At 40.4% G+C, this 27,744-nt stretch overlaps 1 protein-coding gene across 3 annotated transcripts in view; it reads right to left on the reverse strand.

Annotated features, from left to right (window-relative positions):
• Nucleotides 1–27,744, reverse strand: part of LOC115574613 (neurobeachin-like) — a 228,094-nt gene that overhangs the window by 79,301 nt on the left and 121,049 nt on the right. For all 3 annotated transcript variants that reach the window (XM_030406282.1, XM_030406278.1, XM_030406270.1), the window contains exons 33-37: nucleotides 24,948–25,009; nucleotides 18,908–18,972; nucleotides 16,226–16,334; nucleotides 12,884–13,050; nucleotides 476–600 (exon numbers count right to left, since the gene is read on the reverse strand). In XM_030406282.1, coding sequence (XP_030262142.1) covers nucleotides 476–600; nucleotides 12,884–13,050; nucleotides 16,226–16,334; nucleotides 18,908–18,972; nucleotides 24,948–25,009 — 528 coding nt within the window. The remainder of the gene's footprint in view (nucleotides 1–475; nucleotides 601–12,883; nucleotides 13,051–16,225; nucleotides 16,335–18,907; nucleotides 18,973–24,947; nucleotides 25,010–27,744) is intronic.

Below are 27,744 nucleotides of genomic sequence, written 5' to 3' on the forward strand. Positions count from 1 at the left end.
CTGCTATTCAATTATAGGAGGGAGAGAAGGGCCAAGGGTGTTTAATAGTACTGAGCTGCCTTCCTTTAAAAGGCGGTGTTGCATGACATAAGGCAAAATTGACACAAGGTGGTGGGCAACAGTACAAGACTGCCCGGGTCAATAAGAAAAGTTTCAGGCAAAGACAAGAAACAATAAAGCGAGCGATCCAATTTGTTCCTGAGTATGTGATGTGATGGAAATAAAAAAGTGCAGTAAAAAGGACGTGTCATGTTCAATTCACAGGACTCATAAATACGTTTCCCATAAAAATGACACGCAAATTCTCCGAAGCAATATGCTAAATGATGTGGACAAGCCTGAGCTAACTTTAGCGCCCTTTTAATGCTTTTTCTATTAAGCTTTAATGGCAACATTGATTCTACATTTCATGTTTTAACCTCTCTAATTCTGATTAAAGAAACATTCTGATTGCGCAAAGAAATGACGAACTCACCGTATTCCTGCAGCAACTTGCATGTGACATCTAAGTGGGTGGAGCCAAATGGGTTTCTGACGAATCTCCGCCTCCGCCGCAGGTCATCCTCCCAGTAGTCCAGACGCCAGAAGTCGTGCAAATGACTAGGAAAGAGACAAGAGGACAGGAGGGTTAGATAGAGCACACACCCCTCAGTGATGGTCTGATTACAGCAGCCACTTCCTTATCAGGGGAAAACATCTTGAGGAGAAAAATCAGGCCACAGATAGCAGTTTTATTAGGCTGAGTAGTGGCATGCTCTGCAGAGGCCTGGTAATGTTTGCTCTGCTAAGGCCTATAGCATCAGAACAGCAGGGAGTAGCAGCAGCCGCTGCACACATAAATCACAGGCACTCCCATTAACAAATACAGCATCAAATTACAAGTATAAATGGCACAGCTTGCCTCCTTTTTTACAATGTTTTTTAACAAGTCTTGTAAATCAAAGGTAGGAACCTTAACGCAGACAGCGTGGGGTTTAATGATCGGGGTCTTGGGGCGGTTGAGGCATGAGCCTATAAAACAAGCCCCCACCCCGCATATGTGGAGCCATGATTAAAATAATGTGCTGAAATATTCATTGAAATGATTCCCAGAGCCCTGGAGCAGCCGACAGAAAATTGCATTTTTATTCATTATTAATAACAGCGAATTAGGGCCGTAAAAAAAAGAGAGAAAGAAGAAAACAGTTCCAGCATGTGGTAACCATCTTTGTAAATGATTATTCCAACATTAGCGAGGACCTGGGATAATTTTATTGCTTGCAGCTAATGCAAACCATTAAGCACCAGGACTAGCATTAGGTTACTAAGTGCTGCTTATTCCAACCTCGCACTAGCTGGAGCTATTTCAAAGCTTTTGTGTTTCCTTTAGAGGGAAATGCAGCAAAAAATCTTACTTTAATTTACCCTTAACAGGGAAGGGCAACACATTAAAAACAGTGATGATTCAAATAGTCGGTGTGCAGTTAACAGTAAGGTAAGATGTGATTACATCTGCTTGGCATGAGGTTTGTTTCCATTTAATTTTCAGTCAAAAGTGAAAGAAAAATGGGATCACCGTTTCATTTTGTTTAACTTCAGCAGCTATAGTATGTGTGCGTAGGAGAGTTTAACTCTTACAGATAGCTATCTATTACACAAACATGAAGAACATCCTCTCGTAGAACAGGACTCTCATCCAAAATGTTGTCTTTACCTCTGCATTGTAAAAAAGAAAAATAATAGAAAAAGCCACCCAAAGCCCCAAATGAAACCTTGGATCTTGTCCTGTGTGTCCAAATCCAAGTAAAGATTTTTCAGTGCGTGAAGGATACAGTAAGGCGTTGGCAGGCAGCCGTCTTTTTTGCATTGTATGGTTTCTGCCCCCTTCCCTGCCACAGAATTGAAGCAGTCTAAACAGATTAAAGTGTTACAGGGGATCACATCACAAAATACAGCCTGCGTGCTGCATGAATATAATATCTACAAATGTCAGAAATCAAGAGGCTCAGGAGACTTAGCTGGGCTCTGACAGCAACAAGAGCTCAGTTTCAGTTAAGTATCAATCAAAACTGAGAGAGTGTGTGTGCGTGTGTGTGTGCGTGCATGTGTGTGTGTGCGCTCATTGTATGCACAAAGTATCATGAGGCGCTGTATGCAAAGCAAGACCGAACGCCTTGAGCTTGTCCCCTGTCAATCTCCCTCAAAGCTTAACTGAGGAAAAGAGAGATGTCAGCGGGTTGAAAGGAGAAACCCACGTAAATGATATTGTAAATGCAAGATTACACAGTGTGAAAAATGTAAATCCACTGTAGGCAACTGGGCGATTACTGCTGAAGATTATGTCCCCTAATTCTTAGTGCAAACAGACAGCAGATGCCAGTGGGGGATAAATCCGGCACTTTGAAGATTCCCATATAACAGCATTAGCTGCATTTGATGCTTTTTATTTGGTCTGCTCTGAGTACAACTTAAGTTTAAGACAAAATATTCTCATTTGTCTTTCACAGCAATCACGGCTACAACATACCAAACCCTGAAGTAATAATGACTGATTATTATGAGTCGGTGCGTCTCCTTTGTTCTATCCTGTGCAGATGGTTTCAGTTTGAATGCGGTATTCTGCTGTTTGAGTAGGACCTGTGATATTCTAGACCATGTGGTCAGTACTAGACCGGATTTGCCTGTGCTAAAGTGCTGTGCTGAAGGAACCTCCTCTCTGAGGGTGGTCCAGAAAGTGCTCAGGAGGATCACAGGCCTGATGGAGATCTACAGCTGGCAGCTACTGAGCTCGCACACAAGGGATTTCCGAGGTGGCACTGAGCCACCAAACAGCACAGTCATATTTAAAAACATAGTGGGATATAAGGATATTATCAAATGGTTTCACGTGTCCCAATGGGCTTCGGTTGGGTGTCCATGCACTTAACCAACCTCTCTCTCTCTCTCTTTTGTACAGGGTTGACTCAACACAAGTGTTTTTCAGTACGCGTGTGCACACACTCACATGCACGCCTATACACAAATTTATACACGTGCACTCACACATATGCTAAAGCACAGATTTTAGCATATGTCATTATATTTCTTTATTTTCATTATTTGCTGTTTTATGTTTTGGCTCCTTTATGGATTCTTTGTGATTCTATGGTTGCTTCATTGCTTATTTTTGTTCATGACACAACTTTTGTAGTTGTTTATAAAGCATACTGAGTTTTTATAATAAGCCTCTAAGGGCTTTCTTAATCTCACCTGCACAATATGTTCCTATTCTTTTCTTGTTGTTTTTTTCTGCTGCTTTGTATTAAATAAATAAAATAAACACAACGTACAATGTTTAGTCAAAATCACTGCCAACCTCACTCATACGGGACTGAAAACCAGGGATGAGTGAACACACCAACCACTTCAGCCAACTACATTATCTGTAGCTGTATTCATACATGGAATGGGCGGGGCTTAAACCTTCAAATAGGCTGAACCAACCACAAGTGGTTAGGACTGACCAGAAGTTGCTATATACATTATTGGAATTGAGCTTAAGTGAGTTTTTTCATAGGGTAGTTGAAGGTTTCTATCCCTACACGTTCCCATATAGCATCTGAAAAAGACTGTCCTATATTAAATGCACTAGATCCAGATTTGTATTAGGATCCGCAACAAATTGTACATATACATAGATACCAGGCACCTGACTTCTCCTGGTTATTTTCATCAAGGTCCATGCATATTCCCTCGAAAAATTAACAAAAATATTGAAAAACACCTTGTATCACATTGTTAAAGGTAGTGAGAAAAAATTCCTGGATCCGCCCCTTAATACGTATCTGCACCAAAAGTTAATGCCGTGCATTGACAACCACCGTCCATCTACGTTTCGTGGAAATCCATTCCACACGTTTTGTATAATCCCGCTGTCAAACCTACCAACCATCAAACAGACACGGGTGAAAACATAACCTCCTTGGCTGAGGTAATAAAACCACAATAAATAAATATTTATAAAAATAATATGTTATTGGCTTAGAAAATCTTGGTAGATATTCTGGCATTATGCTGGCAAACATGTTGGTTACATTCTTCGTTCCTTAAACATGGAGGAAAACGATCGAGGTCATCTATATACATCGATAAGTCCATGAAATATATACAGTATGGTGATGACATAATTATCATGACAGGCCTAATTGTACTTGCACCTGCACACATTTGTGCCATCTAGTATACTGCAACAGAAAACAACCACGTCTGATCCCTCAAGACTGCAGATAAAACACAATTCCTGTTTCAGAATCATTAATAGATAGCCAGTTGCCTGTATCGTTTTTATAACAACAACAAATTGTCTATCCAATAGCATTCTTTATTAAGCTACGTTGTCTCGAGACCTCCTTATTTTCCACATCAAATATGTCTGGCTTCATGACAACCATAAAGAATGGCTGTGAGCCGGCCTCCTAGAAGCTTGCGAAATTTATTAGTCCCGTCACCCATCAATCACCCAAATGGATTTCAAACCGCATTTTAAAAGCTAATTTTCCAGCACTGATAACCTACAGGAAACAGGAGCACCATTATTTACGGATGCTTTCAGACTTGCTAAGTGCAGTAGGATAAATGTGTTTGAGGAGGACTATTGTCTTTTCTCCCTCAAATAGGTATTTAAAGAACACCTCTCCTCAAGGAGCCGATGGTGAGGTCTCTGAGTTGCCAGATCTAACAGCCCAGTCTACAGGGAATGTGTTTTGTTTGTAGAAGGAAAGGGAAAGCTGACAGGCATAATTCAAAATAAGATGGGGAGGAAAATAAAAGTAAAAGGATTGATAACAGTTTTATAGGTAACTATAACATCATTCTAGAAAAGAGAGACACTTTTGACAGCTGACAAGGGCTCATATTGGATTAGAGGGTGATATATTCTTAGTGCTACTGTTATATTAGTGGAGCAGAGACACTATTTAGTCTTCTCATATTTTATTTCAGAGTAGTATTGGTGCTTGAGTAAAACAGTAAACAAGAGCCATTGGTAGGAACAACCTGTGCTGTTTTCTAGATTAAAATGTGGTTGTTTGAGGTCTGAATTGTGTTGTTCTGTGGTGAAAAATAAATTCACATACAATTAAGATAAAATCACTGTAGGAAACAATTTACACATTACACTGATTTGTTGTCTAATGTAATAATTACCTTTGTGTTTTTCAAGCCACTTTAACTAGAATGGTAGACAGCTGCGATGCAGACAGAAGAGGATCTCATGGTTAAAGATTTCCTTTTTATTCTATTTATGCTCAGAACAGAGGAGAAGTTTTTTATGTGAAGCAGTCGAGAGGAAGGACAGGGACATGCTGATCCAATAAAACACCATTATTCTCCTTTTAAAAGCTTCCATTGGTGACATGAGTAGGGGGGTAATTATAATAAATGCCAGTAATCAGTGACAATTCTATTCAAAGGCGCAGTGGCTGGTTTCTATCACATGCACTGGGACACTGAGCACACGTCAATTTTTTCAAGTAACTATGAGGACAAGTGGTCTTTTATTTCGTTTTCAGTTGTCTGAACAGGCTCACTGACTGTGAGATACAAAGTCCATAAGGAATTATTTTGAGATGCACAAGTCACTGACCTTTAAAATGAAATTAAACTTGATTATAAAATAAAATAACCAAAAGACACAGTCCACGGTTAACTTACTGAGAATGTACTTGCTGAATGATTGAGGAAATCTTAGCAAAAAGAAAAATCCACTGAGGAGCATGTGTGTCTGTTCAAATTACGGTCAACTCTCACTCAATTCAGCACTCACCAGAGACTCTGTTTCTTTATTTTCTTCCCCCTCTGTTATATCGCTGATGTAGTAAAGTATTTTTCACCTCCAGCTCCAGTCAGCAGTAAACATTACAGAACATAAACACCTAACAATGGAGGTCACCTCCAGGTATCGCTGCTACAGTCAGTTTGTTAAACGGGAGTGAAGATAAATCCAAAATTAACCTGAGCTCTTCCTCTTTTGAGAGAAATTACAAACTGTGCATTCATAATGTTTTCAGATATACAGATTTGTCTGTGGCCATGTTGTGTCTTGCTTTATAATGCAGGCTGTTTTATCTCGGATCAAACTGTAACATTAGGCAGTGCTGATCAAATACAAATTAAGAATCTGTTACTGCAGCCTAATGCTCGCCTCAAATGTTTTCAGAAACGCATTTTTAGTGTGCTGTTTAGTTATAATATGAAAACTCACTTACCAGGACACTACATTGAAAACAGACACATGGAGGACAGAAAAGGGAGTAACATGCTTACGAAGTCAAAAACGCTGCCAAGAAAAAGAACAGAGAAGCTCAGAAGTGAGTGATGTTGTTCTCTGCTCAGGGTGCATTTTTATATGATCTTTGCATAGAAAATGGTTGTTTGTTGCTCTATAAACGTTCAATATCTTATATATTTAACCTTTAATCGAACTGGTCCTTTGATCCCATTAAAATGGCAACCACATATGCGGATCTATAATGATGTGGATTCCACGCATCATGAAAACCATCAGGCAGCCAGCAGACGCTACAAACTGAAGCGAGGAAATGCTAAAACACTGTCTGTCAACCAGCTCATTCTTTCTGGCGAGCATTTTTATGCCACAGTCCTCAACATACTGCTGCTAGATAAAAAAAAAAAAAAAAAAAAAAACTACCAGTGTAAAAAGACACTGCATCAAAAAGTGATGACTGGCAACCATATGGTGATGAGCATTTCTCAGCCCACTACTTTCAAAGTAACCTATAAACTAAGAAAAAAACCCACTGTGATTTCCTGTATAAAAACACATCGAGTTTGATCATACATCTGTCGAATGCCAAGTGTTAAGTGACTGTATGGCCAACATCATGATCAGATTATCACAGGGGGCTGCAAATGGTACACAAGACTTTCATCTCTCTAATTTCGCCGTTACATATCATCACTGCACTCAACACTATTGCAATCGTGAGGATAGCGACCTTAAGATCCAAATGCTTCTAATTATTGGAAATGACTTTTCTTTTAGAAATTGAGAGATAGAGAATAGACACACTGAGGAATGGCTATTGGACACAGACGAAAGGGAAACAACACAGCAGCAACAAGATTAACTCCAGGTCATCTGGTGTAATGAAGACAGACGTATGCGCTCAGACGAGGGATGAGGAGCCGTACTGTACTGGAGGTGAACTCCCCTGGATCACCAGCTTTGTGGATCCCCATCTTTCATCGGAAATGGGGCACAGTGAGGCGATGCCCAGCTCAATTTCAGCACCCGCTGAAATTGATGATTGTGTGAATGGGCCTCTTTCCAGAGATAATTAGCACTGTGTGCAAGGTTAAGAGTGCCCCAGGGGAATAGAGCCTGGTGTAGGTCAAGAGCAAATGCAAGTAGAGAGAATATCAGCATGCAAGAACAAAGGACTATCATGTTTTAAATAAGATCTAATTAAATGAAGAATAAAGAAACATTATCACTTGCAAGCTGTTTTAAAAGGAGCTGCTCTTTACTCCAACCCTCTTTAGATAGTGGACTGAAAAAATTAACATAGTGTGCAGACCGAACAAAGACGTTTGGTGGACTGGGAAGAAAAGAAACCTCAAAAGTGTTAATGCAATCCACAGAAACACTAAGAGGTGCATTCACTTTATAATGATGTCTCAGATTAGCAAAGTGTAAACCCAACGTGAATTTGGGTAGCCATGCCCTCAAGCATTCCCTGCTTTATCGTCTATTTTACTTAAGATAACAAAAAAAACCTCTAAAATTTAAAGATTTACCATGATTTATGAAATTAACATCATGCAGTATTAAAGATGACTTGAAACTAGCAAGAAATTAAAAAAAACATTAGGAAACGGTTCATTGAGTTAATAAATGAAATGAGAGGTAGCGTTTTTGTTTTTGTTTTTATTTGTTAGGATCCCCATTAGCTGCACTCTAGAACGCCACTAGTCTTCCTGGGGTCCTTACAAAATAACTAAAGCAATTTTCCTGAAACTTGGTGGAAGGGTGTAGCATGCCCCAAGGCAGAACCCATGAAAGAGGTCATATTATTCTTTTTGGGGTTTTGCCTTTCCTTTATTGTGTTATGGAGCATTTTTGTGCATGTAAAAGGTCTGTGGAGCGAAATGGCCCAAAGTCCATGCCAAAGGGAGTCACTCTCTCCTGCAGAAAACTCTGCTCCTGAACTCCCTGAAACACCTGGTTTGGCTTTCCATCGGTAACCTATGTGCTCCTCTATGTACCCCTCTATGTACCGGGCGTTTTCTAAATATACATATCTATGTATTTATTATGACCTATATACACTCCAGTCAGTCAGCAGACATATAGTTGCTACTGCTGTAGCTGTGTTATTTTAGATCACACTACCTTGCTCGGCATAACCTGCTCTACTCTGTGTCTGATTGACTACATCCTGCCCGTTAATTAATGCGCATGTGCAACTCTCACCAAAGACTGAACAGAGGCCAGATGCCTCACTCTGTAGCTAGAGCGTGCCTGAAAAGGGATACTGCAGCAATGGGTTTTTTGAAAAGTAATGTATGTAAACCTATTCTACTAGGACCCCCAATTAAAGTATGAACATGGAAATTAGCATAATATGACCTCTTTAAAAGACAGGGCAGATGCACTTATTATTTTTCACTTTCAAGTAATTGCAAGATAGGAAATTTGGCCTTGGCAGAATAAATGCCATACATGTTTAAGTTCAGTAGATGATAGTAAAGGTCAATACAAACAGAGCCAGTTGTAGAAATACAATGACTCCATATCACAATCCACACTAATGCATACCAGTTATCCTCTAGGGGGCCTGCACATGTAGCCACTCAAAATTCATACAGAGAGGAGTTTTTATGGAGCACCCGGCAACAATGTGTTTATTTAACATCGCCACAAATGTAACCACACGTTTTTTGTCCAAGATGCGGCTCTGGAAATATAAATGCATCATCATACAGTTTTTTGTAAATGACTGTTTCTGATAACAAGCTACCATGTTCCTGCCGTTATTGAAGTCAAAGCATTTAATATTTGTATACAAAGTATACACATGATAATTCTGTTTTTCCTGTTTTTAACAGATTTATGTTAAGAATGTGAAATATTATTTTCTTAGTTTTGAATTACATGATAAATTCACAGCTGAAATGATGAGGCTTCAGCAGGGAACAATCATATTTTCAAATGACAGTTTCAGAAATATATTCAGATAGAAGATAGTGGACTATTGGCAATGGTGGAAGTCTGCGCTGTCTGAGTGTCCTTCTAGTTTCAATTATTATCTTACAAAAGACACAACAATTTCCCACAGAAAGCAAAAAAGAAGAGGCCGCACGTTTTACTACTCTGGATGTCAAAAAGAATAGTATTTTTTAATTATATAGATTATATTGTCAAGCTGATTTTTGTTTATATTGTCGGGCTCAACCAGAGACCTTGGCCTTGCCTTTCTGCCCCAGAGGGGTCATCAAACCTCGATCTTCTGAGGCTGTATGACCCTCTAAGGGTGATGCCCCCCTGAGCTCGTACACTTCTATTAGAATTGATAACCCTTTCAGACGGGACCAAATACTCCAGGCACATCGTGAGTAAAAAGGTTCATTCCATCACAAAGTTATTATCCACAGGCAGATTGTTACCATTCATCAAGTGTGAGAGATGAAACTCACTGTTAGTCAAGGGAAACGGCTGTTTCACTGCCTTGCCACGGATCAATATATGCCGCCATTTTCCTTTCTCTCCGCTGCTACAAAAAAGTAATTATACAGAAGAAATGTTGACAATCAATAGACTAGTCAGGTAAGGTTAAGGTCTGCTGTGGAGGCCAGGGGAGGCTCCTCCGTCAGCTGTCACGGATGCTGCTGATGTGAACACGGACGCCCGCATGGGAACAAAGGGAGGTTTGTCTCCTTCAGCCCCTTTTACGTTTCTGTTAGGGTGGTTGTGTCAAAACAATTAGCACCTCAGGAAGTTCACTGAAGCTCACATTGTGAATATATAAATGTCAGTAATATGTAGATGTGTCTGTGTAAGGATTTATAATGTACATCAAATGGTAGAACGCCTATACAAATAATTTATCTGTATACACTCAAAGGATGCTTGAAAAAATGCACTTTTAAAAAGGCAATTATTTTACATGTATACCCGTCTTTGTGTATTTTAAATTCTTTGATGGGGTACAGGCTTTTGATGTGTGTGAAACAAACAGTTGGTGCTTAATTTACCCTTCAGCAGTGTGAGAAAAAAGCTGTAGAACGCAAGAGACTTCCTAGTATTGTCACAGTAAGGTCGTCCTGCGCTGCAAAAGTGGTGGACGTTATTCTTCAATGAATTCATCAGCCTCGCCTTGACATCTACTTTCACTTTAGACGAGCCTGAACTTTATAATCCACTGGCAGGGTTCAGAGGTCAACAGCAGAGGGGACCAGAGGGCGGGGAAAATCACTCTCTCGCTGGAAAAAACTGTGACATCCAATTTTCAACTTGATTTATCAGTGTAAAGCTAAAATTGATAGTGTGTCATTACTGGGCAGGGAGCTGTCTTGGAGAGATGTATCAAAGCCTCCTCATTTTGATTTAGCGGGGTGGATCAATACAACCCTATACTGTTTCAATTTGAGGGGTATTGATTTTCCTATGCTGACTCTATACAGGGGGACATTCATCATCAAGCAAGCATATAGTATGATCTAACAGGGCACCATAGGGGCTGATCTGCTTATTCTTCACTCAGATCACATGACTGCAGAGCAGCTGTTTTGAAGCCTTGCACAGATTATTTCCCTGTCGTATGTGCTGCAAGACAATTTCTTACACAGTTTGCCACAAAGAGAACTACAGCTCGAAATGGAGTGGCCTTCGGAGACGCGGATAATGTGCGAATGTCCGTAATTCAGGAAAGAATGGATGCATCTAACAGTGTGCCAGGTGGTTGTATCAATCTAAGAGCACACAGTGGTAAAAGAAAAATATAAACATATAAGTTATACTAGTTTCTGTCCCCTGTCTGCCAAAGAATAATTTTGTTTATAATATATTCTACAAAAATGATAAATGTCCTTTGGCGTGCCTCCAGGCAGAACTTAGGAGTAAAAGGCAAAGCAATTTCTGTGCATGAGGGTGAAAACAAACATTAACAACTAAAGTCTCTCTCTGTCTTTCTCTCTCTTTCTCTCTCTCTCTCACACACACACACACACACACACACACACACACACACACACACACACACACACACACACACAGACATAACAGACAGCCACCTCAAAATGCTTGAGGGCTTTATATTTTACAAGAGCAGCATAAATGGGAAAGTTAATGTAGCATTGAATAAGACTAAGCTGGTGAACTGCAACACTGCCTTGAGCTTGTGAGCATATTGCATCATTTTTCTTGCACCAGCAGGTTACCATTAAATTTGAATTTGTTGGAAGTTTTGCAGTATCATTTACAATGCACCCACGCTCAATAACCTTTTGTTTCAATGCAAATGCTGTGCCTCTGAGAGGGGCTCCATAAATATTTGAACAGCAGCCCAGAATTCAATCCAACAGATTTTGTCATGAGTATTTCTGCAAAGGTTCAGGCAGTTTTCTGCAAAACTGTACTTGAATACTGTAACCTTTTGGGTCATAGCAAAAACATTTTTTCATTTGAAAGCATCTATAATGATAGAAACAACTTTTGAACCCTATTAGTTTCTTTGAAGTAGTACTGAAATCATTCGCAACAAACAAATGACTTAAAAACTAAATCAGAAAATGACACAGTAAATAATGCCAATGAACTTTTATTTACTATCATGAAGTCAAACGCTAGACAGAGTGGATAATCTTTCATGAATCCATTAAAAAAGAAACCAAATGTAGCTGCTTACCACATCTGCTGTTTTGGTTGGAAACTACTTGAACTCTACTTCAAGTCAAAAGACATAACATTTAGCAGTAAAAAGTAATTATGCCAAAAAAGAATATTTTTCTAGACAACGGTAACATGGTTTCGATATGAAACAAACCCAATTTCAGCAAACAAGGAGGAACATCTGTAATGTATTTTGAAGATTTAATAACCAAAACCAAAGCTACTGTTTCAGCAAAGAGGCAAAAATTTGCTTGGGAATATCAGCAGTTTGGTGGAGTGAAAAGAGTGTCAGACTTTCTCTCAAGAAAGCAGCTCACAGCACAATTTATATCAAGTTTGTTAACTATATATTTCTGCATCTGACCTGCATGTAGTCATGTTGATTTTTTAACGGGTTGCACATAAACCCAACAACAACTTCCCAGCTCCGTCTTTTATAAAAAATTGCATGTGCGCTGTTCCATCTGTAACAAAAGATAAATGTTCAAACTCTAGGCTCTCAGCTCGGGAGAAAACACAAACAGTATGTTGTAACACCTCTGTTTGTCTGCTATAACTGACTCTTGATCTTGCCTCTCCACTCAGCGGACCATGTGGATGCAGGCGAGAGGTGGGAGGCAGAGCAGGAGAGCCGGCAGTTATTTTAACAGGGCCCGTGGGGAAGTCTGCAACTACCACCAGGTGCTGGGCTGTGTGACTGAGAGGGTCAATGAATGCCTGGACAACACTGCAGAAACACCCCAACCCCCTTCTTCCCCTTCCTCTATCCTGGTCTGTTGTCGGACGACTGGCCAATCAGCTGTCCCCGGGGGATTAAGCCACTCCAAACTGTAATTGCGTTTGCTGACCCGATCGCTGACCCTATCGAAACCTGGGAAAATGACATTAACTGGTGGTCCAATCCCATCACAGCGGAGTTTTGCGAACAGGTAACTTTTGTCCTCTGGTCGAGCAGCTATGGCTGCTGTTAAAGACTTAACATGGCCCATGTTGGTCTCACGTGTGAGGGCTTACCTCTGGGCCAGTGTCCCCCAGGCACCATGCTTGTTGGTGAGGATGTTGACGATTTTCTGCTTTAACTGGTTGGCCGTCACATGGTCTCTGTGTTTAGCAGCACTGATCAGGTGGTCGCACATCTTCTCTTCTTCTTTTCTGTCAGCAGCATATTGGGCACAGTTGGACTAATTTGAGATTTTAAAAAAAGGAAAAAAAAAGAGAGGGAATAAAGAAAAAAACAGCATGAACCTCATTGTATATTGATGGTTTCGGTACAGTATCCACTGCCAAAAGTGATGTCTCACATCTACTAATAGCATTTGAGAATGTTTTACTTGAATAAAGCCGAATAATATATACCCTCTAATGGAGCATTTGTCACACTGAAGAATGTTATGGCTTCATTCAACACACTTGAGTGCATAAAGATATTAGTGGACAGCTGAGAGATATATTTCTGCTCCCTCAGAGGAGAGTAGTAAATCATGGCAAGCACATGAAGGCAGTCCATTCCCTAACTGTGGACAGATGAGGCTCCCCGCTAGGTAGCCGTGGATGGTGCTATTAAAGGAGAAGGGAACATACTCTAATAGATCCACAAAGAATATGGTCTGTCAAAGTTAACAAAGCTACACTGCCATTGGATCAAGAAATATGTTTTTCGTTCCCTGGTGTAGGAGTGGACTTTAATGTAAATAAGCCGCCATTTTCTCAAACAGAATGTGCCATAAGAACAAAATGCCTTTTGTAGCCTGCAGAGGTCAACCATTAAAATATCAATAGTGTTTTGGCTTTGCCCCACATTATTTACCTTTCGGAAGTCAATTTTGATACTGTTTTAAAGTATTAAAGGAAAATTTAAGAAACATTCAGTCATTATTTAATATATTAATACTCTACCCTAATTTTGGGGTGGGAGCCCAGGGAAAGCTATGGGTCAAGCATTATTTTAAACAGAGCAGTTCAAAATTCAGTCACTACCCCCATGCCACAGGACAGTCAGGTGAAATAACATAGTACACGAAGCATTTTTGAAGCCTCACAGCAAAAGAGCATTGTAGCATTTTGGCAACGGCTCCATACGGCTCATCTGGTATGATGCAAGTCTCTAGAATCCCAAATTGATTTGAAAAAAAATATGATTATATGCATGATTTACACCTTTAAGACGCTGTCAAGCTTACAGTCTGCACCCTCTCCAGAGGCGGTGGCATGTCAATACTTTTAGCTCAGCAGCTACAGTGAAGATTTTGTTCTAAAAAAGTGTGAAAATAATGTATTTTCAAATACATTTGGGACCTTAGAGCTTCCAGAGACTTGGATTACACTAAACGAGTTGTACAGAGCCATTTTGTGTTTTTCGGTTGTTGTTTTTTATGTTTGAGATGATCATGTGATATACATAACAAAGCAAGGCAGAAAATTGTTATTTCATAATTTATTTATCACTACATATAATATCTAAATAATATACTGTATTAATTTTTGCTTGTTTATAATTGAAATATCATTTTTTTTTATTTTACTCTCTCTTCTCTCTCTCAGCACCAGTGAGATCACTCCTCTGATAACTCACTCTTTCTTATCCCCGTGAAGCTAAACAAACCTCACACCAACCTCCAGAGATATCACCTTTCGTCCTTTTTGAGTGTGATTGGAACTGTTGTTGTCTCTTGACTTCTCATTTCCACCAAATCAATATAAAAATGTTATCAACGATAATGTTGTAAAAAAAAAGTTTAAAATAAAGGTTTAAATCAATTTCCAGAAGTCAGTGCATCGCTTTAAGTGTTCCAGACGGCTAAAAGTAATCCAATGCACCGACTCCATCTTTGCGACTAAAACAAGATTGTCTCACGATGCACCCCCCAGGGGGAACTCTTGCTAATATTCCAAATCTAATTTGCTAACAGAAGCTGGAAGTTAATTGAATTTCCTGCTTCAAATTTGAATTCTGTCAGATATCATACTTCAACATATTCTTCATAAGGCAGATAACTCAATCTTTGCTTGTCACCTCGCATCACCACGTGACGCTGTGACAAATATCAAACGTTATTTATCACTTTAAAGCATATAACGCCTCGCCGCGACACCAACTTAATTGTAAAAATGTCTTATCTGCGTCCTGAATCTTCAATCTTGGAGAGTGGGTAATAAAGTAACGTCAGAGCTAGATGAAAAGTGTTGGCTGTCTGGAGTTGGCAGACAGAACGGATGGGGCCAGGTACACTTCCCCCCTTCTCCTGACATCGCATATCTAGCCGTCTCTTCCAGTTTATCTAGCGGGTCAAGGATCCTCAAGAACTGTATATCAAGCAGCTGTTTGAGGAAGGCTGCTTTCCTCAGATAAGAAACTCATCACTCCCCACATGTACAAGCTGCTAACAGAGGTGGTGGAAGTGTGTGTGTGATTACACACATACACCCACACACACTCACACATGTCTTCCGATGTTCTACAATAAGCAAACAAACTTCAAGAACAGCAAGTCTTTTTTTTACACCTCTTTCTGTCAATCTTTGTGGCATTTATTTGCTCCGTGTGCTAACTGAGCTTGCAGAGAAAAATACAAGGGCCATGTTCTTCATTTTATATTTTCTGTACAGTCAGAATTTAAAGCTAAAAATTCATTACATTAAGAAAATCAATATTCAGATAATATTTCTTAAACCTCCTTAGCTGTTTCCTTTTTGTCTGAGATAGGAGTGGTTGGACGTGGGTGGGATAAACACACACTCTGGAGAGTATCCTCTGAGTTGGTTGGCAAAAGCTCACATCAAAATCCTAATTTAATAATGCCTGCATTTCCCTTTGCGACCGGTAATTAAATTATTTTATGGGAATTGTAAGGGTGAGGAGTTAATCCTCAGTAGGACACAGAGGGACTCAATTACTGAGCATATACAGCTGAACAGCATTTTTATACTAATAGGATTTGTTAAGAGTTTATTAGAAGACTAAATATTACATTTTCACAAAAGATGGTCACATTTGATTCTGGAGGTCGGGTCATCTGCAATAGTCCTATACACGGATATTGATTATCCCTTTTGTAAAATATTTTGTCTGAAGCCCAACCTTACCACTTTAAGGTTCAGTGTGGTGTATTTAATGGGGATTTAGATAAAGAAATTAAATATAATATTCAAATTTATGTTATAATTCAAGTATATTCACCTGAAACTAAGAACTGTTGAGTTTTCGTCACCTTGGAATGAACCTATATTATGAGCTTTCATGCTTCTATGTGAAACTGAGCGATTCACCTCAAATTTGGCACATTCCCATGACAACCAAAACACCCTACACACTGAAACTTTAATGTCAGATGTCAGAAAGAATGGTGCAGTTTGTACCTCGAAATCTGCGTGTTTGTGGACGTCCTCTGCTCGCTGTCTGTTCAGGATGAACTCAGCCTCGTTGGCGACCCGAACTATGTGGTCCTTCATGGCGTGGCAGAGCAACCTTTAACATTGCAGAGGAAGTTAAATGCAGCAGACTCCATCATTAATCAGTCAATATATCATTTTTATTATCCAAAATCTGTTGTCTAAGGAAGGAGCAGTGTGAAGGCAAGCACAGCTCGTCAGGATTGTGCAACATCGTGCTTGTTGAAAAAGCAGACTGGCAAACAGCATCATTTGTCTGCGTTATGTTGCAAGGCTGCAGGTCAGTGACAGACTCCTCTGTGGCATTAAGGAGGGAATGGAGTGTCATTAGAGCATCGAAGCCTGTCTGGCATACTCCTGATTGACTGAGCATCCCTTCCCGCTGACCAGAACATCAACCCGGTGCCTGTATTGCTGACAAGTCTGGCCGTGAACAACTTCTCACATGGCTGACTTTGGGGGCTGAGCAGTCCCCACCCACATTCACATTTAAATTCCACTATCTTTAATAATTGAAAACACCCCAGCTATTGTGTGTAGATTACATGCCATTTTACACACCATTAGGCTAGCTTTGTTTTAATTAAAGCATCCCTTGTTCCTCTCCAGTGCTTGATACAGATTGTAATTTCCCTTCTGTCCCAAAGAGAGGCAGTAATCCCGGGGCTGCATTCATCAGCTGCTACTGCCTCTTTAACTGTTGACAGGCACTCATTAATAGACAGACATTGACAATGCTGAGCTTTGTTTTGAAACTAAAAATAGATGAGAAAGCATGTTGACGAGTGATATTTGGAGACGGAGAAAAAGATGTGCACTTGCTTTGATATATCATGGATAGGTAACACTAATCATTGGAAGAATTGGATGTGCACGGTCTTTAAATGACAAAAACAACACATAAACAGCCTTCAGCTGGTCTTTGAAAGAGACAAACAAATTCAACACACAATGCACAAAAAATGCATTGATCGCCTCAAAGCATCAACTATTTGTATTAATAGCATCGATTCATTGGCCGAACATCAGTATGTGCCAATATTCATTTTGCTTATTGTCTCATTGGTAAGTATCCATTCACCGATGGCAGTAGCCAACATTTATCTGCAATGGCGCTGGCTTGTGACTTCCACAGCATCAATTTAAAGGTGCAATATGTCGGGACTGGCCACCTGTCAATTCATTCTCGAAATACATAAACAGGGCAGCATATCACCAGAGTACCGGCTGCTAAGTGTAGCTGCCCTTGGCTAGTTAGCTTAGTTAGCCATGCAGCTAACGGTCAAGACTGGAAGCTCGCAGCACAGGGGCAATATAGTTGTTTACACTACTGATATGGGAGCTTTAGACTGAGACACATTATGGCAATTTTAGCAAATTCTTTTAACATTTCCAACTACAGTTCTTACATATTGCACCTTTAAGGCTCTGTAAGTACAGAAAAATACTTTTAATTTAGTACGTAGTTATAAAGTAGGATAAAAAGGCTTTTGAAGCAGTTACATATTTTATGTGAAAGGTTATATTAAAGATTGTTTCATAAATTTCTATAATCAAGTTTGTGCTCTTTCAAATATAGTGTAATGGCGGGCTGAATGAATGCAAAACGTTTCACTCTGTTTTTATAACAGAGGTTTCTTCTTTCCCTGGCACAAAAGAGGGGGGATCTAATATTATCAAAAGAGAAAAAAAACACTGAAGAAATCCAGCTATCAGCAAAATTGTAATTTTAAACATGTGTATCTGCTTCAGCCCAGATTTCACAATGGGTGCATCCCTCGTCTTAACATAGCTGTATGCAGAAAATACTTCTGCGTTTTGGGGGATATTGTGTATCAACATGGAAACCGGAGGCAGTTTTCATACAAGGAATGGAAAAATAACGGAGTAAAGTCATCTGTTTGATAGCTGCTTGATAGCAGCTTTGCATTCTAACAGCTGCTTCATGAAACAGAGGAACAGCACACAATTACGCACATAGAGTACAGCAGATACTTTGTCAGCCACGCCTTGCAAGGCAAACAGATTTACCAGCCTCTTAGCTACCTCTAGATCTGCCTAGTTAAGCAGAGCAGGTGTGCAGAGACTTGAGTAAGACTGGGAAATTATGTATCTGTCAGCAGCACCCTGGACAGCGCCGTGTGGCCCTACTGACTGGAGCTCTTTGTTCCAGGGCCAGCGGGGGACATGGAGAAACCTGGCTGGGCTGTGGCGAGAGCCCGGGCGCAGAGAAGGCCGGGCCAGATGGGTCAGCAGATGGACAAGGAGGCTGAGCCGCCCCTGATCTGCTCTACGAAAAAAGTCTGGCCACACCCAAAGACGAGAGGAAGAGGGAGGGAGGCAGAAAGAGAAACACACACTCTGGGATGTACAGTAAAACAAGCAGAGATATGAGAAGGCAGAGAATAAGGGAGGGTGACCTCACTCTTCCACAGTCACCACAATCTTATTTACTGTTACCCCCTACAGAGCAGCCGACAAGAGGCTTAGAGCTAATCTACACCTAGCTACTTTTTCCACCAACCTTTGGACAGCTGCCAGGGAGAAGAAATAGTCTTTAGAAAGCACATACTGTTGACAAAAGGGTGAATAAACTACTGCTTGGCTGAGTGATTTAAACTTATACATTTCAGAGAACAGCCACATTACCTTCCTTCGTTGATTAGCTCAATGAAGGCCAGGCCAGCGTTCTTCTGAATGGAGTTCTGCCATTCCTGAAATGACAGAAATTGTGATCGGTTACTTAGAGAAACTCTGCATTTTCTGGCATGTGAATGTTTTGTTAAAAAGTTCTGAATGAAGGCACAAAATAATTATATCCTTATAATCAATGTGTTAATTTAAGGAAAAAAATCATAATGGTGGGACTAGTTTCACCAAACAAACAAAAAATAAATCAGAGGCAGTGAAGATTAAAGCAAACACACTTTCCCAAACAACTCTGCAATGCTCACCAAAAAGTTAAAATGGTAGAGTAAGAGAATCAAAATAAATGCATGACTCACACACATGAGAATCACATTTCACCATCTAAATTGCATATTTCAACTGTAATTTGGATTACGTTTCATAGCTTGTAATTCAAGTAGGCAAAGAAAGCATTTGGTTCATGAATCATTTGAGAAAGAAAGTGACGTCTATAAAAAGCTGAAATCCTGCGCAGCATGTGTGACCATCCTTTCTTCCTCTGTGAAAAAGATCTGTAAACACAGGAGAGATGTAATTGTGGGATGAAACTGTATCCTCTCACTTAAATACAGCCATTTCCTCTGTCCCTTACAGTGACAGATTACCGAGCAGGCTCACTGAGCCCTGCACTATACGCCTGGAAGGGATCCGAGCGCTGGGCCAGAGTGCCAGCACTTGCTGTCTCACAACATGCTCTGGAAATGATTAAAAAGCAGTTTGAGAGCGCGCCTTTCACTGTGGGAAATTCAGCTCTCCTGTGCCCTCACCAAGGTGCAAATGGAAGAGAAAACAGAGAAGGCCACAGTTCAAAAAAGGAGGGAAAACAGGAAAATTCACAAAAAATGTTTCCTTTCCTAAGGAGTACAAATCAATGCAAATCAAGGCTTTTCACATATATAAGGAGCCTTTGAACCATTTACAGTTTGCAGTAATTAATATTGTGTCCAACAGAAACTTTATATGGAGAATACAATCCGGAGATGTCAGTGCAGGAATAAATTCTAAGATGTTTTACTAAAGTGAAAAGTAAAAATATCATCCTGCATTCAGAATTTTACTTGAAAGTATCAGAAACAAAATATACCACACGGTTACATAAATCGAAAAGCTTTCTTCTAAATGTGGACGCGATCATTTTCTTCATCTTTTGAGTTACGGTGTACTTTTAACTTGTAAATCTTGCGCTGCAGTATTTTACCTCGCACATTGTTTTTACATTTTACATTTTTCTATGGTTTTAAGCAACGATGGTTATAAGTTTTATTTATCTTTTACCTTTTATGACTGTCTGTCTGTCAATCCGTACGTTACTGTAGGTTTTATTGTTGTGTTTCGATGTTTGTTGTAAAGCACACAGTAATGCTAGTTTTGATAAGCGCTTCACAAATACGTTTTTTTTTTTTTTTTTATGAGAAAGTGAAACTGATGAACTAACGAGCAGACTGTCCCATTTTAGAATAATGTTTATTGTATTACTGAATAGTAATTATTGATGTAGTAAGACACACATTACTTTAGAGGTCATATTGAACACTCCTCAGCTCACTCTGCCCAACATGGCAGCTAAAAACGCTTAAAACGCAAAAAACTCCCTTTCTAGTGTTCTGTTCTGAGTCACTATAGAAACAGTGTGGTGCAACACGGTGGACTCTGAGGAAGAGGACCCGCTCCCTCTGCAGATATAAAAGGCTGGAGATACCAAGACACAACAGTTCTTATTTCCAGGTGATTACACACTGATGGAAACTGATAAAAAAATATGATATGCCAGTTTGTCCTTAAATCTTACACACTGGACCATATATACTGCTGGGTGGCTTGTGAATTTCACCTTGAGGATCAGCCTAAGCTATCAATAATGTGACAGAATAATGTATTTATAATTTATTTGTTGATTTTATTTTGGATTATTAATCCAAATGTGTAATTTAATTTATCAAATCCATGCAGTGGTGGAAAAATTGCCTCTGCCTCTGAAACAAGTCGAAGTAGAAAGTAGCAGAAGAACTCGAGTAAAGCACAAGTACGACAAGCTTCTCTGTGTCGGCGTCTGGTAAGCAGGTAAGCATTTGTTGTGTACAGTAACACAATAACTGACACTGACATTATTATGTATGGGCATGTGTTTTTGTACACAGTTGTCGTGCCTGACACATACCGGTTCACGCAAGAGTACACAGTCTGACCCTACGATGTGTTAAATCAGGGAGATGGTGCTGACAAACTGCTGAGCATCTGGTCTCCAAATGTTCCCTGTGACCCCCTTCCTCTGCAACAGTATCTGCTTGGAATAAGCTGTTCTTGATTTGGACAGGGATCATGTACAGCCAGTCTTCTGAGGTTACACTTGCACCGCACTCACGTGACAAAAATAAATACGGAAATCAAGGCAGATGTGACACTTGGGCGTCGCCGGGAAAATGGCAGCAGGTCAGAGGAGGTATAGCATGAACTAGTCAAATTTGCTATCTTGTCTGAGGTATGCTTGTTGACAGCTACGATAGCACTTCAGACGCTCTCTTTTTTCTCTTGTCTGTTTTTTTTTCCTGGAAAACAGAGCTCCCAGAGGAGGCTGCCTTTGATTGCAGAGATTTTAAAAAGTCCTCTGCTGCCCATTTGAAGGGAATTAGGCCTGACATGCAGCTGCTGAAAAAAAGAGACGAGGTCCTTGATGTAAATGCAGACCATGATCAGAGTGCAGGACCTCTGGCCATTGGAAGTTTGCTTCGTAGTTTAGATATAAAAAGCTGCGATTTAAAGCAGCATTTATTGCGTTTTGGGCCTTTGGGGGGCAGAAGAGCTCCACGACACACTGAAAGACTAACTTGTGAGCTAGCATCTGCCTTCATATCCAGCGGGCATGGCCAATGATAGCTTTCTCTTAGTGATGTTTCCACAGACAACTCCGTAACTCCACAAGCCGCTTACAAACGCTGCATGTGGTGATGACAGGTTGCAAACAGTTCATTCACCTGAGCTTTTTTGCTGAAAGCAAGTGCCTGCTGCTGAAAACAAAGCTAATGAGTGTTATTAAGTGACTGTAGTACCCAGTGACTGTATTAAATATGGACAGAGCTACTGGATCTACAAAATTTACAATATCTAGGTTAATGTACTTCTGGAGAAGGTGGGACTATCTGTGGGCACCACAGAGGTGCATGTGTCAACTTGCTGCTCCAGCGGAGAGCAAAAAAATTCAGCTAGTATTGGAGTATTGATCCTGTTAAAAATTAGTATTCAAACAATTTTTGAATTTTATAATATTTAGAATCACTGTTTCCATATATTCGACATCACTATTCTGGATCGTCCCCAACTCCGCCCTCTTCAAATATGGTTACAAATAGCTCCAAAAGGGCAGCGGCCATAATCTCAAACTCAAAGCTTCAAATAGTCCACAAACCAAAGGGTGACCTCATGGTGGGTTTACACTTGGTAAAACCAAATAATTAACTAAAAGCAGCAAAAAAGCTTGGTCATAAGCTGGTGAACTCTTTCAACACAACATGCGATGTTGGGAAATGTTGGACGGTAAGTGATGACGCTGTGGTTTCACTTGGAGCAGTGGTGCCATTCTTTCATCCATCTTTGAAAAACCCACCACCTTTTTGTGGACGTAAGATCCCACAACTCCCAACTGACACAGCAGCATGCCGGCCTCTGCTGGATTTACTCTCCTCCCACTTTCATCTTCCTGAAATTCAGCAGGGCACTAAGTATTTGTGGTGTTTCAATCCAACCTGTCAGTGTGCGGGAGCCGTTGCTTTTATCTGCTTTGCTCTGTTCTGTTATACTCTCCACATCTGGAGGCCTTCTATCACTAAATCTCTGTGGCTCCACTCTGGATCCCAGCCCCCCTGTACGCTTAAGCTGTTACAAGAAACAGAGCTGCTTGACCTTTTCATTCAGCTGCCCAGGCTGAGGAGAGACACACAGTGTCTGCAGCCGTGGCCAGGCAGCCACACGATGATTGCTGTGATTAGTATGCATAAATAAGAAAAGGCAGATCATTAGCACTAATTCATTCATAAAAGTGACGGGTCACAAAACAGAGAGGGACTAAAGGTCAGCCAAGTGCCCTCCTTGCTGTCTTAAAACATTAATGTTGAAATATGTGAGGGATACGTCGAAGCTGGCATTTTATAGTGATGTCAGCCAAAGCTCACCCTGCGTCAGAGAAGACTTAAGAAACAGTATGTGACATTAATTAGGAGGATACTGCAATGTTAGAATCAGTGCGGGGTTGCAGTGGTACATGTTTTTGACATATGCTGTGATGAAAATTAACTGTAATCATGCTATATAAATGTGATTTAAAAAATAAATAAATATTGCTATTGCTAATAATACACATATCCAAGGGAGATATCCATGCAACCTTTGTTTATGAGTTCATCTTCGTGCCTTTTAGTGTAATTGCTCTTTTCTTTACAGTTATGGTTACAGACACGTCTCTCCACCTCCCTACACTTGTTTTTTTATGGTAGTTTACTTGCCAGAAAAAAGAGAAGACACTCAAAGCTTAAAGAGGTTAAATATATATTTGATTGCTAGCATTTTTTTACATTTCTACTAGATACTGCAATAATTAAGTACTCGTGATTTTGTTTGGCCACTGTAATCGCGTAGTGATAATCTGATACCATGATAGCTCTAGTCAGGACATTTTGTGCAACTATAATAAAGCATTTACTCAAAAAAAAAAACAAAATCCCTCATTGGAACTGTTAATAAATATAAAAACTGTGCAGTACAATATAATTTCACCCAGTGATTATCAAACAGTTCTGAAGATACAAGCTTTGTCATCTAGAAGGAGTAATATTATCCATCACTACAGTATGATATTTAAATCGTATTAACTGGCAGGATAACTGGATTGCAGTATTAGGATACGAGGCAAAGGCTCATCTCTATCTGAGAGGTTGCAGAAGGACACCAAGCTATACGGTCCAGTTTCAAGGCCTCACAGTCTGATCGATATCTCAGCCTGGGTTTCATCCCTGGAGCCCCTAATGGCAGGAACCTCTGGAGCCGCAGTAATGCTATCTGTGTAAAGGGGGGATGGACTCAGACCCTTAACAGCATGCTGACGCTCTCATCTGCAATAAATCCTAGAGCTGGAAAAAGCAACTTCCCACAGATACTCTACAGACAGAAAAGCAGCGCAAAAAGAAGCCCATCGAAAAACCTTCAAAAGAGCGACAATAACTCAACTCCAGCTGCCTCATTTATGTACGTCTTTTGGGGGAAAGCCCCTGAATAATGGCCTCCATATAACGGAGCTCCCTGCAGAAGAGGGCTTTGGACTGCGGATACCACAGCGCACACATAGTGGCAATCCACCTCCAGTCTGGTTCCACAAAGAGGCACCAAGTAATGGCTTCCTTATGGGCTCCCGACGCAAGACTGATGGGCTGACAGAAGGTATGTTAAATATCTCCTGTTCTAACTGCTACATCGGGGCTCTGACCTTCTCTAAAACAAGGGCTTAACAAGAGATTCAGAGGGTCAACTCAGAGGTGATCAGTCACCAGCAGTGTTGCATGAGGTGGGGCTCATTTTCCCGATTAAAGCTCCGGGGTGTAGTGAGAAAGCCACTGGATTCTCAGAGAGCTGTGTGTGCCTGAGTGTCGTCATTGGTTTGGAAAATACGCGTTTAAGGCAAAGCTTCCGATGAGGTTAAATAATTTCTTCTGATGTAAAACAGTGCCCTCAGAATTTAACCTTGAATCGTACACTTACACATTTACATCTGCAGTTTTGACATGATAAACAAGTTTTTTTTTTGTGTATCTTGTGGCAATTGCATTTGCAATCTGTCAGATTGGGAAATGCGTCAATTTAATGAGATGTGAAACCAGCTCCTAAAAGATCTCCGCATAATTTTGATAGAAAATACGGTATTAGGAGAACCATAGAAGGGAAGGGCAGGGTAAAATAGAGAGGATGGGAACTAGAAAAAAAAGACCGGGAGGCTGGGAAAGAGGATTGCGCTCACCTGAGAACAAAGCAGCATGACGAGTTCCACAACTGAGGTGCTTGACTTCATGCACACTAGACCTGTGGAGACAAACCAGATAAACACAGTTAGATATTAACCATTAGGTTTATAAACAGGCCATCTGAGGGTCTAATCAGTAATTATTATCTCATTTATGTGGCAAGATACTAGATAAAATGTTAAAACCAGATACCCTTACTTAAATTTCTGATACCAATGGTAGAACTTGGAAAAATCTATACTGTTTTTTTGCAAAAGGAACATAAAAGCATAAGGAAGGATTGGCAGGCAATTTGTAAGCCCCCTAAATTGTGCTTCCAATTTGCCCATCAAAAAAAAAATAATAATAATCATTTGCATCTGCACCGAGTGGATGTGCACAGAACAGATGCACACATGCTAGCACCCCCACCGCACACACACACACACACACACGTCTACCTTTGCACATGCACACACACTCAGGGAAGTGAACACAGACATTCACAGCTTCCTCCCTCATCTCCATTCTGTAGACGGTGAGCCGCAGAAGCCGACAACTCTCTAATGAAACAAGGGCAGGTGTGAAAAGCTCATTTGCAGAAACAATGGCTGCAACTGGTCTCGCATTCTGCACCTCCGGCTCCTTCTGTTGCACTCGGCGAGAACCATTAAAGGTGCAGTCATTAGTAAAGGGAAAGAATACAAGTCTGTAGGACTCATTATAAGGCTGGCAGGAGCAGAAGTCTGTACCACAGGGCTGCCATTGTTTCATGGATCACGGGCTGTCAATCAGAGGAAAGAGCAAAATACTCTTCATCTAAGGCTTCAGTTACATTGTAGCAGAAGCTGAGCTCTTGATGATAGCTATGATATTTAAAAATGAAATATTCATATATTCAAATATATATATATATATATTTTTTTTAACGGTGCTATCTACACACTTTTTGTTAATTGTTTCTTTTCACTTGTCAAATTCTGTACAATGGACAACATTATGCAATTAATATATATACGTAAGTTCTACTTTTTGCGTTTTTAGAGTTTGGATTCTTCAAACAAAAGACATCATGATGTCTCCGTAGAGGGTTGAGGATAGATCATCGCAGAATCGCGTATCATGGTACTCTCGTTGTCATGAGCAATGATCATGATTGTATCGTATTGTGAGTTACTCTGTGATTTCCACCCCTAGTTGTCAGCCTCCATAGACCAAAAGAAAAGAAAAGGACTCCGTAATCATCAAACTTACTATGACCACAGTGTGTGGCTACTTTTGAAAGAGATGACAGAAGAAATTTACCTAACACAAAAAAAGTTTTTATGGATTCAATGAAAGATGACTGATAGCAATACTTTTTTAAATTTTCTTTGAAAATGTTCTATAGCTATTTCAATAATAACATTATTGTGAATTATTTTGGCCATGACAATTGTGTAGTCAAGACAGTCAGATATTGTGACACCAATGGCTGTTATCAGAATGACTAATTTGTACAACAGTCAATTAGAAAATAGTGCTTTGGATGACATATCTAAACATATTTTAAAGGGGAAAATACACTGCATACTTCCTATTACCTATAAAGAGAAAATGTCTCTACTCATTATTGATTTTCATTAAAAATGTTTATGTTTAAAAAATATATATCAAAAGGCAGAATCTGATGTAGTAGTAAATAAAACTGTAGCCCCACTAACAAATCACGAAACACAAGCAATGACTACTATTGGATTTTTAAAACAGGCACTCACACTGTACAACAACAAAATAGATAAGTTGATACCATTACTGGATATCAACATTTAATAGACGCAGTGTAACTTGTGTAAATACTAAACAATGTAAGACGGAATGCAAAATATTCAGTGCTCAGAATGGATGGATCTTTTGCTTCTACAGTACATCGATCTCTATTCACGAGCGGAGACTGTCCCAGGGAGTGTATTGTAAATACTCAGAGAGGATGTGACCCTTCTCTTGTACACAGAGTGCCACGGCTGACCTCTTGTTATAGCTGTGACGTGCTGAGCCATAAGTCAGTCCGGTCTGACACAGGAGTCAGGTGGCCGACTGACCCTGGCCTTGTGCTGGTAGACAAACTAAATGCATTCTATTTAAACACGGCCTGCCAGTCCTTTCCTGTAAACAGGGCAGGGTTAAGGCACGGGTGAATGTGGCATTGTGGGGCAATGCGCCGGCAGACCGGGCCACTCAGGGGACAGCAGGGAGCAGGCGGCAGGCATCACAACAGCAGCAGTGTTCACACACAGGCCTCACCCACCAACTCCAAGTGTAAAGCTCAGGGTGCACTCAACATAATTGCCACAGTGACCACGTCTTCAGGGGGGGGTGAAGGAATAGGGTGAGGCAAAGGGGCAAAGGGGGCACCGGGGGCTCGACCCCTGGCAATCTAGGGAGTGATGGATGGCTGGTAATTACTGGTAAATGGAGCGCCTTTGCACTACAGCACAGTATTTCAACTGTGAGCCTGAGAAGGGCCATGAAGAGACGGAGAAAGAGAGCGAGGAACTGCAAAATCACACGCAGTGCAACGAGGACAGACCTGAGTGGCTCGATGAACAGCGCCTTAAAGATTTAAAGTGCATGTGGTAAATCTGGCCGTTTGTTTTGTCTGATAAACCTGCTCTAATCCGTGTCAGCGTGCACTTTTCACAGACCCAGACAGGGTTAAACATGTCTGGTGAAGAGCGCTGAGGCCCGAGCTGTCTATCTACGACCTTGTTTGTGGGGTTACACTCTCAGCTCAGCTCTGGTTTGTCAGCTTGGTCAGTCTGCTGACAGACTTTG

The sequence above is a fragment of the Sparus aurata genome, chromosome 2 (assembly GCF_900880675.1).
Source record: "Sparus aurata chromosome 2, fSpaAur1.1, whole genome shotgun sequence".
Lineage (NCBI taxonomy): Eukaryota > Metazoa > Chordata > Actinopteri > Spariformes > Sparidae > Sparus > Sparus aurata.